At 39.7% G+C, this 16,701-nt stretch overlaps 1 protein-coding gene across 1 annotated transcript in view; it reads left to right on the plus strand.

The window, feature by feature from the left end:
• The window catches only part of CORIN (corin, serine peptidase), a 216,063-nt gene that overhangs the window by 183,951 nt on the left and 15,411 nt on the right, over positions 1 to 16,701 (plus strand). The window contains exons 19-20 of the mRNA XM_027103039.1: positions 13,816 to 14,087; positions 16,197 to 16,330. Coding sequence (XP_026958840.1) covers positions 13,816 to 14,087; positions 16,197 to 16,330 — 406 coding nt within the window. The remainder of the gene's footprint in view (positions 1 to 13,815; positions 14,088 to 16,196; positions 16,331 to 16,701) is intronic.

A 16,701-nucleotide genomic window follows, 5' to 3' on the forward strand; every position in this document is an offset into this window, starting at 1 on the left:
TGTAAGTTGCTTTTCTCATGTAGCAGTATATAATGGACATCCCCTCCAAGTCAATTGATGTGGCTCTAGCTCATTCTTTTTCAAAGCTAAATGATATTCCATCATAGAGATTCACCATACTTTATTATTCCCCAGTTGATGGACATTCACGTTAGTTCCAGTTTGCTATCACTTTAACAACACTGCAATACATCTTCTTATGCAAAGCTATTCACCTATTGGTACTCTTGTTTCTACAGAATAGAGTCCCAGAACGTATATTCATCTCCATATGGGAGTTAAAGAAATGAATATATGTTTACTTTCTTGGAATGCTAACCTAGTGAGACAGACATTTAAACAAGTAATTAGAATAAGAGAAGTGATTATAAAATGGAAACATGTATATCTAGCTATTTGATTGCTCTTTTGGGGGAAATATAATGTAAAAAATCAAACCAGAGCCTCCTCTTGAGAACTTTTAATGTGTAAGAATGACCCCAAATGATTGGAAGAGTCTGTGTAGTATGTCAGGAAATACATTGCAATGTTATTGCTTTGGAAGGGGCCAGATGTTTCCAGATGTCTTTTCCAGTTCTGATTTATAACTCCATGATAAGCAGAAGATTGTACTAGCAAGAGTACATTTATCAAAAGACGATTACCTAAATGAATCCAACAGCTCTGTAAGGGAATAACACCCTTTATATGCTAATTCATCCAGTTCATGCAGCACTTTTGTCATTTCCATATGTGGTATCCAAGTTTTGTCTTTCACTGACAGATCTGTGAAGTTAAGGAGAAACCTTGCAATAGAGAAGAAATGTGTTTATAATTAAGGAAATGGATATTCTATCAAAGACCCTGGTAAAATTTCATGGAACATTAGACTTCACAGAACTGTCAAGTGGGGCCTGGCCTATCCATAAGAAGTTAAAAATTGCCCAACTTCAAACAAGTCTTTGCTTGAATATGTGCTAATAACTTTGGTTCTATTTTACAATCTTTCCAGTGGCCCTGAAAGCTATTGAGAACCTCTAATCGTAAGCCTTACTCTCTGTAGGATCCATCAATTGCTGCAATTAATGGGATTTACTTCATATCCTGATTCCATACTTTGGCAAGGGCCAGTGTGACCCATCTGTGGTTCTTTGCAAGCCTGTCTCTTTTAATTATATTCGTGGGAAAAAAGGACATGCCTTGCTCCTGCATGGAGAGGTATTTAAAAATCCCAAAGGAAAATTAAAGACATGAGGTACTAAGTTGATCAGATGAAGTCCCAGATGCCATGGTAACAATTCAACTTCCACAGCTCTAAGGAAGAAAGACCTTGAGTTTCAGGGGTAATTTAACAAGCAATTTCCCTGTCTTCTTTCACCTCCAAGAGACTTAAGGATGAACTTCCTAGGTTGGCACACAACTAGTGATTATAAGAAGTGTCTGATTCCTCTCCAGGAAATTTGCATGAAAAACTATCCTTTTACTATATGATCACAACCCTTAACCCTGCCAGGTCACCCATGTCTTGATTTCTACCACACCAGCTCTTCACTCCAACAAGACTTGTGTTTGCTTGTCTGCACATCTCCTATTGTCTCAGCCCATCTGTCTCCTCCTCATCTGGTTTCTTTCCCCAGGTAACCTAGTGCACTGGGATCATCACGTCAGTCCTCTCACCAGGACCTTCAACTTCTTCGCCCCTAGATCTTTCTGCCATACACACCACGCAGACCTCCAACTAAGAGTCAATGTGAAGAGCACGTTTTCAATCCTATTTTCATGCTCTTCCGAACTGAGGAGAACATTACCCAAGGATGCAGATTAGTGTCATGCCTGACTTTCAGCATCCATTGGACCCTTAATATTACTCAATAACTTTTTCACCTATTTCTGGACAGCTCCCTTTCTCATTCTCCACGGAAAAAACCATTGACTTACCCACCTGTACTGATCTAACAGTCTTTTAATACAGTCAGGAAAAGAAGTGAGAGGTTTGGTCTGACGTTTTATTACTGAGCCCATGTCGTGTTCTTATGGTTACTTCTTTATCTTCTAGGTGCATATAAACCATGCCATTCATTTGCAATGTTTTCTTTCCGTTCTGTCGACTTGAGAGATTTGATCCATTCCCATCAAGTACTAATGTCCACTAAAATAGGAATTCTCCATTTTGAATCCATACCTCCCCTGGGGTGCTTTTTTCCAGCACCACCGGTGAGTGAGCAGTTGTGGTGACCCTGACCTGACTCCATGCTCCCCACTGCCCTGCCCCCTAGGGAGGCATTCTCTGCATCCTCACTGCTCCAGTGGAAAAATGTCTGGGTCTAGGATGTAGCCAGCAGTTGGCCTAAACGTTAGGCCAATTCCCATAGTTTTGGGGGCTCACAGAAACTGGGAGTTCTTCCCCTTCTAATCTTTGTAGTTACTTACTTGTTTCTTCTTGTCCTGCAACTATCCACGTACCCTGCACCTATGCCTGAATGGCTGGTCATCGCTGGCGAATATCACACCCCAGACTGCTAACTGAGCTCATGTCAAATGTATGATCATGAATCTCAAATGAGCATCTAACAATATGGCACCCATCCAGTATATGTTCACAGTAAAGACACTTTTCCATCCTCAACTATTTGACATCTCCTGTCTCCCCAAATCTCCTTCACCCTTCTCTGGTCTCACCTCATTCTTTATGAAGAAAATAGACATTTTTCCAACAAGTTACCTGTATTTCCAACAAGTTACCTGTATCTGTGGCCACGTTCCCTCCTTTCCCTTGAGTTATGGTGGAGGATGTGTCCTTGCTCCTTTTTAAGGACAATCACACGTCCATTCGTCTTTCAAAGACTTTATTTTAGATTCATTTTTTTAACATCTTTATTGGAGTATAATTGCTTTACAATGGTGTGTTAGTTTCTGCTTTATAACAAAGTGAATCAGTTATACATATACATGTGTTCCCATATATCCTCCCTCTTGGGTCTCCCTCCCACCCTCCCTATCCCACCCCTCTAGGTGGTCACAGAGCACCAAGCTGATCTCCCTGTGCTATGCGGCTGCTTCCCACTAGCTATCTATTTTACGTTTGGTAGCGTATATATGTCCATGCCACTCTCTCACTTTGTCACAGCTTACCCTTCTCCCTCCCCATATCCTCAAGTCCATTCTCTAGTAGGTCTGTGTCTTTATTCAGTCAAAGACTTTATTTTAAAATCATCATTTCTATTTTTCGTCAATTTCTCTCTTTTTGCTGGATCATTCCCTTCAGCAAACATGCCTTAGTGTCACCAACTTAAACCCCCTTCTCTTGACTTCACATCCCTCTTCAATTCTTGGCCCATTTTGGCTAGTTTACTCACAGTAAAACTCCTAAAAGAGTTTCCTACAGTCACTGTCTCCACTTTTACACTTCCTGTATTCCCCTCAGGTCACTCCAGTTGGGTTGTCATCAAGGCCACTACAGAAATGACACTTACCAAAGTCTTTAGTGACTTCCATCTTGCCAAATCCAATGGTGGATTTTCAGTTTCTAACTCACTGGAACCCTCCCTAGTATCTGATTACTACATCCTTCTTAAAATACTTCCTTCACTTTTCTTTTAAAATAACAAAAAAAATTCTTATGTCACTGACCTACCCTTCTCTTTCTTTTTTTGCAGCTTCTCCTCTTTTAGGCCACTAAATGTTTTAGTTCTCCAGGTGTGTTGTGGACTGCACAGTTGTGTCCCCCTAATTTCCACATGTTGAAAATCTAACCCCTAATAAGGTGCTATTAGGAGGTGGGGCCCTTGAGAGGTCATGAGGTCATGAGGGTGAAACCCATGTTGGGATGAGTGTCCGTATAAGAAGAGAAAGAATGCTTACCCTCTCTCCCTCTGCCATGTAACAATACAACAATAAGACCACCATCTGTAAACGAGGAAGGGGATCTTCACCAGACCCTGACCATGCTAGTGCCCTAATCTTTGACTTTGAGCCTCAACAATTATGAGAAATAACTGTTGTTTAAGCCACTCAGTCTATGATAGTTTGTTATAGCAGCCCATGATCAGATAAGGACCTAATTCTTGGCTTTCTTATCTGTCTACAATCATCTAATCACATGGTTTCAAATGCTTGTCTATATTTGAACAAATATGAATATCAAATATTGATATGAATATCAAATATTTATTCATAACTTCCAAATTTATATCTCTAGCACAGCCCAGATTTTCTCCCAACCCACCAACCTCAAACATATTTAAATGCTTAGATGAAGTGTCCATTTGAATGTGTAATAAACATTCTACTTTACATGGCCAGAACAAAACTTGATTCCTCTTCTCTCCCACTGAGCAAATAATTGTATGCTTCACAAACTTTCCCCATCTCAGTAAGAGGCATCCTTATCCATTGGTTTGCTAATGCAAACCTGGGAGTCATCCTTCATTCCTCCCACTTTTACTCTAGCAGTAAGTTCTGTAGGATCTTCTTTCAAAATATAGCTTGGGGCTTCCCTGGTGGCGCAGTGGTTGAGAGTCCGCCTGCCGATGCAGGGGACACGTGTTCGTGCCCCGGTCCGGGAAGATCCCACATGCCACAGAGTGGCTGGGCCGCTGAGCCTGCGCATCCGGAGCCTGTGCCCCACAACGGGAGAGGCCACAACAGTGAGAGGCCTGCGTACGGCAAAAAAAAAAAAAAATCTATCTATCTATCTATCTATCTATCTATCTATCTATATAGCTTGAACCCAACTGCCTGTCATCATCTTTATGCTATAATCCTAATCCAGACCACCATCATATCAGGTCTGGATTATTGTATTAGCTTCCTAGGGCAGCCATAACAAGGTACCACAAATTGGGTGGCTTCAACAAGCCAAGAAGTTTATTGTCTTACAGTTCTGGAGGCTAGAAGTCTAAGGTCAAGGTATTGGGATGGTTGGTTCCTTGTGACGGCTGTGAGAGAGAATGCCTCTCGCTTGGATTCTGGTGTTTTGCTGGCAATCCTGGGCATTCTTGGCCTATAGAAGCCTAATTCTGATCTTTGTCTTCATCTTCACCCTTTGTGTGCATGGCTGTCTCCAAGTTTCCGCTTTTCATGAGGATACCCAGTCATATTGGATTAGGGCTCACCATACTGGCCTCAGTTTAAGTTGATTATCTCTGTAAAGACCTTATCTCCAAATAAGATCTTGTTCTGATATATTGGGGATTAGGATTTCAATATGTGAATTTTACAGGGGGACACAATCAATCCATAACAACTTTTAAAACAGTTTCCTATCTGTTTTTTTTTTACTACTCTCTTGTTCACTTATTGTCTATTCTACCCACAGTGAGACAGTGATCTTTCTAAAATGTAAATCATACCATGTCACCACCTGTTTTAAAACTGTACAACAGCTTCTCATTGTAACAAGAATAAGATTTCTCATCATAGCCTTTAAATATCTAGTCCTACCTCTTTGCATCTCCCCCTATTCTCTCATCATTCATTGGGCTCCCAACATGTAGCCTTTCTGTCCCTGAAATCCCCCAATCTCATTCCCGCCTTAGGACCTTTCTACTTGCTGCTTCTGCAGTTTGGAACCCTCCTATGGAGTCACAAAATTGCCTCCTTCCCCTCATTCAAGTCTCAGTTTAAGTGTCACTTTGTCAAAGGCCTGCCCTAACCATCCTAGCTAAAATGACCCCCCCCATCGGTCATTTATCACATTATCCTATTTTTTTTCCCTCCTAATTACCAGAGATAATCTTATTTGTTTATATATATATTTGGCTAGCCCAGTAGGATGAAAGCACTATGAGGGCATGAACCCTGTCTTGTCTTCCTCGCCTCTGTATTTTCAATTCTTTCAGCAAGGAATATAGCAACCAATCAAATATTTGTTAACCGACTAACCAGCCCCTTCTCGGTGTTAGTGATGACATCTGTAGTTCTTTTAGTAGTTAGAACTATAATTTCTCTGGAACTAGAAATGTTAACTCCTCTGCAGAAGGTCAGTGATCTTTTACTGACCCCTCCCATATCTTAGACCAGACATCAACTCAACATTTCAATGTATTAAGCACTTATAAGTTTTATCACATGGAAGATGAGTCTTTTGGATGTTGCCTGGAGACCATTCTCCTTGAATGGAGATATTAGAAGTAAAGGAAAGTTCAAATAGTTCAGCTTTGTCTTAGTTGACTACTATATTAAATTATTTGCCCCAGATAGAAATCCTCGTCTTGTTCTTCCCACACATAATTTTGCTGAGAAGCCATTTTTATTTTTCCTGCTTTTTTTCTATTGACTGATTGATTGATTGAAGTATAGGGATTCCCTGGTGGTCCAGTTGTTACCGGGGGTCCGGGTTCGATCCCTGGTCAGGGAACTAAGATCCTGCAAGCCACACAGCATGGCCACACACACAAAAAAATTATTGAAGTACAGTTGATTTACAGGGTTGTGTTAGTTTCAGGTATACAGCAAAATGATTCGGTTATATATATAGATATAGATTTTCAGATTCTTTTCCATTATAGGTTATTACAAAATAATGAGTTTAGTTCCCTGTGCTATACAGTAGGTCCTTGTTGGTTATCTTTTTATATATAGTAGTGTGTATATGTTAATCCCAAACTCCTAATTTATTCCTTCCCCCCTTTCCCCTTTTGTAACCGTAAGTTTGTTTTCTATGTCTGTGAGTCTATTTCTGTTTTGTATATAAGTTCATTTGTATCATTTTTTTAAGATTCCGTATATAAGTGATATCATATATTTGTCTTTCTCTGTCTGGCTTTACTTAGTATGATAATCTCTTGGTCCATCCATGTTGCTGCAAGTGGCATTATTTTTCTTTTTTATGGCTGAGTAATATTCCATTGTGTGTGTGTGTGTGTGTGTGTGTGTGTGTGTGTATACATACACATACACACACCACATCTTCTTTATCCATTCATCTGTCAATGGACATTTAGGTTGCTTCCATGTGTTGGCTATTGTAAATAGTGCTGCAGTGAACATTGGGGTGCATGTATCTTTTCAAATTATGGTTTTCTCTGGATATATGTCCAGGAGTGAGACTACAGGATCATATGGTAGCTCTATTTTTAGTTTCTTAAGGAACCTCCATATTGCTCTCTGTAGTGGCTGTACCAATTTACATTCCCACCAACAGTGTAGGAGGGTTCTATGACTAAGACTTTTTGACAATTGCTACAGTTTCTTGCCACTATTCTGTGATAAAGTTTACAGTTTGAAAGCTCTGAGATTCTTATGTTGTAACATTTACTTTTTGGATGATTCTTCATTTTCTTACTGCAGTCATTTGTGATGATAAATCAGAATTTGGAACTCAAACTCTCCCATCTCTGTTTAGCCGTACTTGTTTTAAGAGTTTCTGGACACATTGTCCTATCTTTTTTCCAAAACATTCTTAAATCTGATTCTCTAAGCTCTAGGATGTGTATCTGACTATCCGTTCTGTAGCTTTTTTGGACCCTGGGATAATGGAATTGCTCACTTTCTGTAATTTCATTACTGGCGGCTAGTTCCCTATCATATCTGGGGGATACATTCAGGAAAGAGAAGGTATCTTCCTTCTGTCTGCCATCCTATCACTCACCAATCAGTCTCCACTCGTCCTGCATGCTTTGCCCTCTGTGGCCAGTACCTGATTCTTGTGTTGATACCTCTGGACCCTTCTCTTTGTTTCAGAGAAGTTTAGTATAAAGATTGTGGTGTAGGGGTGTAAAGGACTAGCTTTCTGGCCTGCTACCATCACTTAGTATCTCTGTGATTTTAGACGAGTCACTCATCTGCTCTGAGTCACTGCTTTCTCTTCTCTAAAATGGAATAAGCATTCCTATTTATACCTCATAATTGGTGAGAAGATGATTGAATTGATATGTAGAAATACTTGGAAACTATAGAGATTTTATACTAAAAGAAGAATCCAGCTCTGATCTCTTTTGCTTGTTAGATACATTTTAAAACTTTAGCCAGCAGTTCAAACTGTGTATACTTTACATAAAATCCAGAATTTTGGTTTCCCTGAAACAATCAGAAGGTCAGTTCACACTGGATATTCCGATACGACAGCCATCAGCAGGAGCTTAGAGGCAGATGGCCCTCAAGATGGGCAAGTCTTTTGGTCTGACACCCACTACTTACTGACTTATACTCGGCCCCTTTATGCATTTATGTTGTGGTCATCCCATTCTAGAATCTAGTCACTGCATGTATTAGAGAGAATTCTTTAAACATACCAAGGGCAGATGCAATATTAAAAGTAAGAGGTTCCTAAGATTTGTAGAACAGAAATGATGCTTTTGTGTGATATTTCTTTACTTAGTGCAAATATGGTAAATTTCAAATTACTTCCAAGTCACCACATGGCTGTGCCGTTTCTGGAGTAAGTCTTATAAAATAGTGATTTCTATCACAGGGGTTAATTATAAATATTAATTTTATTTTCTGTAAAAAAGATCAATAGTAAATATAAGTTATTCGAAGTAAAATCAGAAAGGGTGAAAAAAGGGAAATTTTTGTGCTCTTAAGAAAAGATAAAGATAGAAGAAAATCTCTAAACCTGGCCAGCTGAATTAAGTGAAAATGTGGCAAATTTATGTCTAAACTAGAGCTGAGTGTGGCAAATTACAAACTGAAACTGGTTATTGTGTCCAGAGACATTGTGCCTTCAATTCTGTATAAACTTCCCTGGATGTCATAATGCATCTGAGGTGTATAAGTAGCTGTGTTTTCTCTCTAGAGTGATAATTGAAGAATTAGAAGTTGAAATCATATCATCTCAACATTATCTATAATGTATATTCATCATTAAAACAGGAGCATAAACATGAAGCAAATTAAATAAGAATTTCTGGTAATGAAATACTATGTAGAGCAAGAATGAAAGGAGAAAAAGGTCTCTTAACATCTTCCTCAGCCACTTTTATTGTTACTGGTGGATTTTCAGCTGGCTTCACCTTGCCTGCTTCCTCACTCTCAGAGCCTGAGGATCTTGGCACAGTCTTCTTTAAGGATGCACCAGTCCTCCTTGCTGTTGCTTTGAAGTCTGACAGCACTGAGAAAAAAATCCCCTTGATGCTGAAAATTTTCAGCAGCTATACATGGCTTTTTATCTTTGTAGTCCAATTTACTCTTCACTAAAATGGACACATGAACATAGCTTGTTCCTATGTGTTCCTCTACTGGGTACTTTTTACTGAAACTAGATTCATGTGGCCTTCATGTAGCCCTAAGTCTTCTTTCCTCTTTTTGCTTCCACCCAGATGGGGGTGACTTATTCTTTCTAGAACATGCTTAATATACCAACATACCATTTATACATATCTCCCTCACTTCATGTACCCCTTTTGAACAACAGGTTATTGTTTTTCCTGTTTTTTTCCAGACTTGGGAAAAAACATTTAATGAGACTTTATTTTCCCCCTTATACTCTTAACAAAAAAGAAAATAGAACAAACAGTTTCCTTACTGAATATAAAAAAGCATGTGAATTTCCTGTATATATTTTTTTTTGCTTTTGGTGGATATTAATGCCTTAAGGACAGTAGCTTGTGTCACAACAGGCTACTGAATACAAGTTAATAACATTTAGCAGTTTTATTGATACTTATGTTTTACTGTTAGAATTAGATTAATCCCAGTATAGTAATTAAGTCCGAAAAGTTTACACTATTTCATTTTGTTACCAATAATTTGCAGTGTTCAACTGCATACTGTTTGTCATACTGCTTGTGATTTAAGCAGATAGATGAGTATTTTTTTTGAAACCAAAATTTAGTAGCTCTGATTGGAGGCAAGAAGCTATTAAATAGGTAGACACATTTGAAATCAATAATTGTTTGATTTCAAATATCTTAAACAATAGAATCTCAAGTGAGTATTGAATTTCTCAGATGGTTATGCACTTACTCCTCTAGACTGAAAAATGGAACAGGGAGAGGGAAGGAGGGAGGGAAAGAAGGAAGGAAGGAAGGGAGGGAGGGAGGAAGAGAGGGAGGAAAGGATGGAGGGAAAGAAGGGAGGGAGGGAGGAAGGAAGGAAGGGAGGAAGCGAGGAAGGGAGGAAGGAAGGGAGGGAGGGAAGGAAAAAAGGGAGGAAGGGAGGGAGGGGAAGAAAGGGAGGGAGGGAAAGAAGGAAGGGAGGGAAGAAAGACAGAAAGAAAGGAAGGAAGGAAGGAAGAAAGAAAGAGAAAGAAAGGCATGTTCTTTGAGTGATGGCTTTATTTAATGAAAAATAGTCTTCTGTAACCTTATCCTGTAATGTTCATGAGACAGCACTTCCTGAATTTTATTATGTTTGTTTAAGTGTCCATCTTCACTCAATTCTAAAGTTTGTACAAGCAGGGATCATGTCTTTCTTGATTATTATTGAAATCCCCAGTTCTATATCTATATCTGTATCTATATCTATATATTTCTATATAGATATATTTCTCTCTATATAGATGTTATATATATATATATATTTTCAAATAGTGACATCAATTTTTTTTATTGAGGTATATTTGATGTACAATATTACATAAGTTTCAAGTGTACAACATAGTGATTCACAATTTTTAAAGGTTATACTCCATTTATAGTTATTATAAAATATTGACTATACAACAAGAACCTACTGTATAGTACAGGGTATTATATTCACTATCTTATAATAACCTATAATGGAAAAGAAATATGAAAAAGAATATATATATAATATATATATGAATCACTTTGCTGTACACCTGAATCATTGTAAATCAACTATACTTCAATACAAATATTGACTGTATCCCTGTGTTGTACGGGGATATATATATATATATATATATATATATATATATATATATCCTTGTAGCTTATTTATTTTATACAGTTTGTCTCTTAACCCCCCTCCTATCTTGCCCCTCCCCCCCTTCCCTCTCCCCTCTGGTAACCACTAGTTTGTTTTCTGTATCTGTGAGCCTGTTTCTTTTCTGTTATATTCACTAGTTTATTTTTTATATTCCACACATAAATGATATCATATAGTATCTGTCTTTCTCTGTCTGATTTATTTCACTTAGCATAATATCCTCCAAGTCCATCCATGTGGCTGCAAGTGACAACATCTCATTCTTTTTTATGGCTGAGTAGTATTCCGTCATATATATATATACACCACATCTTCTTTATCCATTCATCTGCTGATGGACACTTAGGTTGCTTCCATATGACATCAATTTTGATAGAACTAAAATTATTTTTTTTTACAATGGAAAAAGGATGGAATGTGTGGACTATATAGAGGACTCTTTTAGTAGAATCTAGTCTAGGAATCCAACAATGCTAAAAACATGTGTTGAATGTTGGCCTTGCATACTTCTTCCTAATCCTCCTAAAATCTCAGCGTTTTGAATTTTTTTCTATGCATGAGAAAATGGTGAAGAACGACGTGCCAAGGAAAAAAAGAGGGTGGGTGGGTTTTTGTCAGGGACTCCCTAGGGAGCTCTTAAAAATACTAGTTCCCAGACCCCAGCCCAACTTTCAGTTGATATGGGATGATGCCCAGAAAATCAGTATTTGAAAGCTCCTCAGATGATTCAGTATTCAGCCTGGGTTGAAAAACAACTGGTCTAGCTGGTCAAATCAGCTTAGTTGGGAAGCTTGCAAATGAGGGCAGTGATGGCATGGCTGACATGTCACCACAGTGTAAGGGAATATCTACAATAAAAGCTCCACATTCCAACACTGGTCAACTAAATGCCCACACCTTTGATCCTGGCCCACTATGGAGGAAGAGAAACTGAGAATGTAGGAGGAGGTGGAGGCCATGATGATGAATAGACCTTGCTTAGGTGGTTGGAGTTGGCCACTAATAAATGTTTTTTGTTTTTTTTTTTAATGTTGAGCCTTCTTTTAATTTATTTTTATTTTTTGGCTGTGTTGGGTCTTCATTTCTGTGCAAGGGCTTTCTCTAGTTGTGGCAAGCGGGGACCACTCTTCATCGCGGTGCACGGGCCTCTCACTGTCATGGCCCTCTTGTTGCGGAACACAGGCTCCAGATGCGTAGGCTCAGTAGTTGTGGCTCACGGGCCTAGTTGCTCCACGGCATGTGGGATCTTCCCAGACCAGGGCTCGAACCCGTGTCCCCTGCTTTAGCAGGCAGATTCTCAACCACTGCACCACCAGGGAAGCCCTAATACATGTTTTGAAACATCATCTGTTGAACTATCATTAAACAAGTACATGTTAAGAACCCAATGTATGCTAGGTACTAGGTCCTGGGAATACCAGCCAAGTCCCTGCCTTCACAGAACTTACAGTCTGGGGACCAGACACAGAACAGACAAAGAAGTATATCATCATTGGTATCAATGAGCGCTGTGAGACAAAAATTAAAGCTGGGTCAAGAGTAGAGAGTGACGGGGTAAAGCCTAGACTGGGCAGTCACGGAGGACAGCTTTGAGGTGGTGATGTTAGAGCTGGGACCTGGGTAAAGAGAAGGAATCAGTGTGGGAGCCACGTGAGAGCTGAGAGAACAGAAAGGGAAGAGTCCTGAGTTGTGGATGTCCTTGGCATGTCCCAAAATAGAAAGTCCCTGGGGTTCGAATGGAGCAGGCTATGTGGGGCCTCGAAGGCCATGGATAGGAGTCTACAGTTTGTCTTGAGTGTGATTCAAAGTCCTTGGAGAATTATGAGCAGAAAATGAATTTGATCTAATTTTATTTTTAAAAAGATCACTCTGTGACAGTGAGGAGAATGGGTTACAGGGGCGAAGAGTAGAAGAAGGGCCACCATTTGGGAGATGAGAGTAGCTCATCATGTTTGGGAGATTAGGATTGTAGTGGTGGCAGAGGGAGAAACAACAAGATTCAGGATATATTTGAAAGCAGAGTAGTGAAGACTTGCTAATGCAATCATTGTTGCGTATAAGAGAGATGATTCAACTGCATAACTGGTGGCTATAAATATTAAATAACTGTACAATGAATTCTGAATGCTAACAACATTGCCACACACACAGTTAGCACTCATAAATCTTAGCCAGTATCAAACATCCAAGCAAATATGTGAGTGGATAATTGGATGTACAAGTCTGCAGCTCAAGGGAGAGGATGGAGCTGGAGATATATGTTTGGGAGGTACAAGGCTATGGGTGGCATTTAAAGCCATTGGACTAGGTGAAATCTTCAAGGGGGTGAGTGTAGAATGAGAAGACTGAAGGCAGCGGCCTGGAGCACTTCAATATAGACACTGAGAGCAGAGGAGGAGCATCTAGCAGAGAAGACAGAGATGGGAGGAAATTCTGGAACTTGGAGAGTGCTGGAAGGCGAGTGGAAAAGTGTTTTAAGGTGGAATTGACTAGACTATTGCTGACAAGTTTTCAAAAACAGTGAAGTCTAAGACTGCCCATTAGAAGTTGTGGGTGGCCTTTTTAAGCCCCTAGCTTGAAATTTTCAGAAGCCTTCCCTGAAAACTTGACATTTCTGAAGCCCTGGCTCCTTCTTGGAGGGATCTCTTAGCCTCAGCTTTTCATTCTCTTTCATTTTTTTCTCTTGTCTCTTTTCTCTTCACATCTTTTCGTCATCTTTCCCACTCAATGAAGCAAGTATTAACTACGCTGCCTGCCTTTCAAAGCGAACAAGTGTTATTTTCCAGAATAGCCCCATTCAGGAAGCATGGGCTTTGCTTTCCACAACAGTGTGATATTTGCAAATTGCTCAGGGGTTATATAAATGCTTCTTATATGAATACGTGGGAGATGGGCATGGAAAGAGCCATTATTTACATAAGTAAATATTTTAAAAATAAAATGTAAATTTTAAAAGATAAATCTGAGTTTAAGATGCCAGTAGCTCTTGAATTATTATTTTAGGAGAGAGAATGCTGCCGTTTGGAAAGTGGTGTTTGGCGTCAATAATCTAGACCACCCATCAACGTTCATGCAGATGCGCCTCGTGAAAACCATCATCCTGCATCCTCGCTACAGTCGAGCAGTGGTAGACTATGACATCAGCATAGTGGAGCTAAGCGAGGACATCAATGAAACGAGCTACGTCCGGCCCGTCTGCTTACCCAGCCCGGAGCAGTCATTAGAACCTGATACTTACTGCTATATCACAGGCTGGGGACACATGGGCAACAAAAGTAAGTCAGGATCCTCAGGAGCACTTGCCTTTCAGCTTGTAACTGGAAAACAATGGGGTACTTCCTGGCCTTTGGCAATCATTTCCCATTTTCACTTATAAAAGTAGAGCCACAAATACTTAGCATCATGTGTCACTCTCCCTTCCATGCAAATCATAGATGTCAACGCACTTAAACCTGCCAAGCCCAGATACAACCTCAGAAATCCTTCTCCACATCTCAGTCTTTCTCCAGGGAGCCGCTCTTGATGTTTTAGAGCTGGCACGCAAGACGAGACCTATCCGTCATCCTCCCTTGCATTGTTTCTATTGATGATTTGCACTCACTTCAGGCAAAGTCACTCGGAGCCTCTGTCTAGCAGTTAGGTAGTTCCCCTTCTGCAGTCAAGCTGGACGGTCCCATTTCCAACTCTTTGTTATGATTTAGTCCTATCAACATGGGTAACACAACCTGTAAGTCTTTCTAGAAGGAAAACTGGTTAGCTATTTACCTATTCAAATTAGTTTAAATAGTTTGGGTTCTTAGATGATTAATAAAACATATAGAAATTTAAAAATTAGTACTGCTGACTCTCAGCCACCCATAAAGGACTCTCTCATTTTGCTTGACTTATTAAAAGTTTAGAATAAGAATTTAATCGATGAGATATTTTCTTTAATGGTAGGCACTGACCATGCCAACTATATCAGGTGTAGTACTGCAGCTCTCAGGGATGATGATATATATCTGTGTCCTGTTATCTGTCTTAGCAACTGCCAATTTGAAGGATGATTGTTTTTCTTGAAATTTAGTCGTTTTGAGCTAAGTTGAGTTTCTTTTCTATATGATCAACTGAGAATAAAAAGAAAAAAGTAAATAGACAGGAGTAAGTCAATGACTTCTCAAAAGCTAACATGTAAGAAATATGAAGGCAATGTCAGACATATGATGTCACCATGCCTGCTAATCTTGGTTTTTAAAAGCTATAATTAGTTTTGTGATATGTGAGAGCAGAATCTATATTGCCTCTACTTGTATTGTTCCCAATATCCACATTAAACTCAGAGTAATCGTGTGACATGTGGCACACACCACGTATATAATGTAGGAAGAGCAAGGGTGTGAGTTCTTTGAAAAGATCTGATTGACACTGACCACACCACTTTCTAGCTTACTATAAAATGGAAAAAATAATAGCAACTGTCTAACTCACAGGATTATTGTAAAGATTAAAGAAAATAGGCCCAGAGAATGCTGAGTGCAGGAGCCTGGCCCACTGTGGGTACCCAGTAAACCTTAGCGATGGTTCTTTTTACCATTCTTTCGACAACTTGGGGAACTTCCACTGTCTGCACTGCATTGATTTTTCCAAACGTATTGGAAAACGTATTCTTTCTTCCATTAAGGTACCCTGTACATGTACACTGCTTCACCGTCACTATCTAAAAGGAGAACAGTGTGTATGTTTTGTAGAATGGCCGAACAATGAGAGATTCTTGCTGCTGGCTTTGAGAAATACATTGTTATTCTGTGAGAACTTTGGAGCAAGATGAAATTCACATGTTCTCTCTGCTGACACTAAGGGATGGCTTTTCCCTTTGACATCTCTCTGATGCATCCTCTAGGATTAAAGGTTCCGACCTCAAATGATGGCTACTGTAGCACAGGATGAGACACACTGTTCAAACCAAGGGTAGGGCAACCCTTCCTCTGTTAGTCTGAAAAGGCAGTCTGAACTTTTAGCAGAGCACGGCTCTCATGTTGAGCTGTCACAGAGCTGGCAGCCTCCCACCTGGAGCAGAGCTCTGGCTTGATTATTTTCCTTTTCATTGTAGTAGCTATTGTTTACGTTGCTACACATCATAAGAGAGGGAAAGCATGAGCCAGGTTACTTAACCAGTCTGTGCCTCAATTTTCTCATTAACAAAATGAAGGGGTTTGATTAAATGATTGCTGTCAGCACTTATAATGGGAAAATTCTGATTTCAAATGAGCTTCATCTTTGAAATGACATTTTAAGAGCATGGTTTTCTTGATATAAAAATGTTATCATTTCATATTTGGCTAGCCTCATTTTTGAGTCATTTTACCCTCATATATTTTATTTCTTCTTCTTTTTAAAAAATCCAGTGCCTTTTAAGCTGCAAGAGGGAGAAGTCCGCATCATTTCTCTGGAGCAGTGTCAGTCCTACTTTGACACTAAGACCATCACCACCCGGATGATCTGTGCCGGCTATGAGTCTGGCACGGTTGACTCGTGCATGGTAAGTTGCTTTCTGGTTACCAAGGAGATTCAGTTCAGCAGTAGGTTCAGTGGGTCCATATAAGCCCATTAGTATTCATGTGTGGCCCTTTGGGAACATCTTCTGAAAATAATTTATTACCAAACGTTTAATTATTCACAGGGTGTCTTCCTTTATTCAGGACCCAAGCAACGCCCTGAGTAACCTCCATGCCCCCCACTCAGGTTGCCTTCTGCTTTCTCACCTCCTGCATGGGGTCAGCACCCTGGGCCAGCAACAGGAGGAGAATCAATTGTTCTGGTCCATCTCCTTGGACTATTTTAGTGGCCAGGACAAGCAAGTTTCTGAGAGCAGCTAGTGGTAACCAGAGCTCCAACCAGGTTGCCTCAGGA

The sequence above is a fragment of the Aethalodelphis obliquidens genome, unplaced genomic scaffold, assembly GCF_003676395.1.
Source record: "Aethalodelphis obliquidens isolate GAN/ISIS:26980383/991018 unplaced genomic scaffold, ASM367639v1 scaffold6, whole genome shotgun sequence".
In the NCBI taxonomy this organism is placed as follows: domain Eukaryota; kingdom Metazoa; phylum Chordata; class Mammalia; order Artiodactyla; family Delphinidae; genus Aethalodelphis; species Aethalodelphis obliquidens.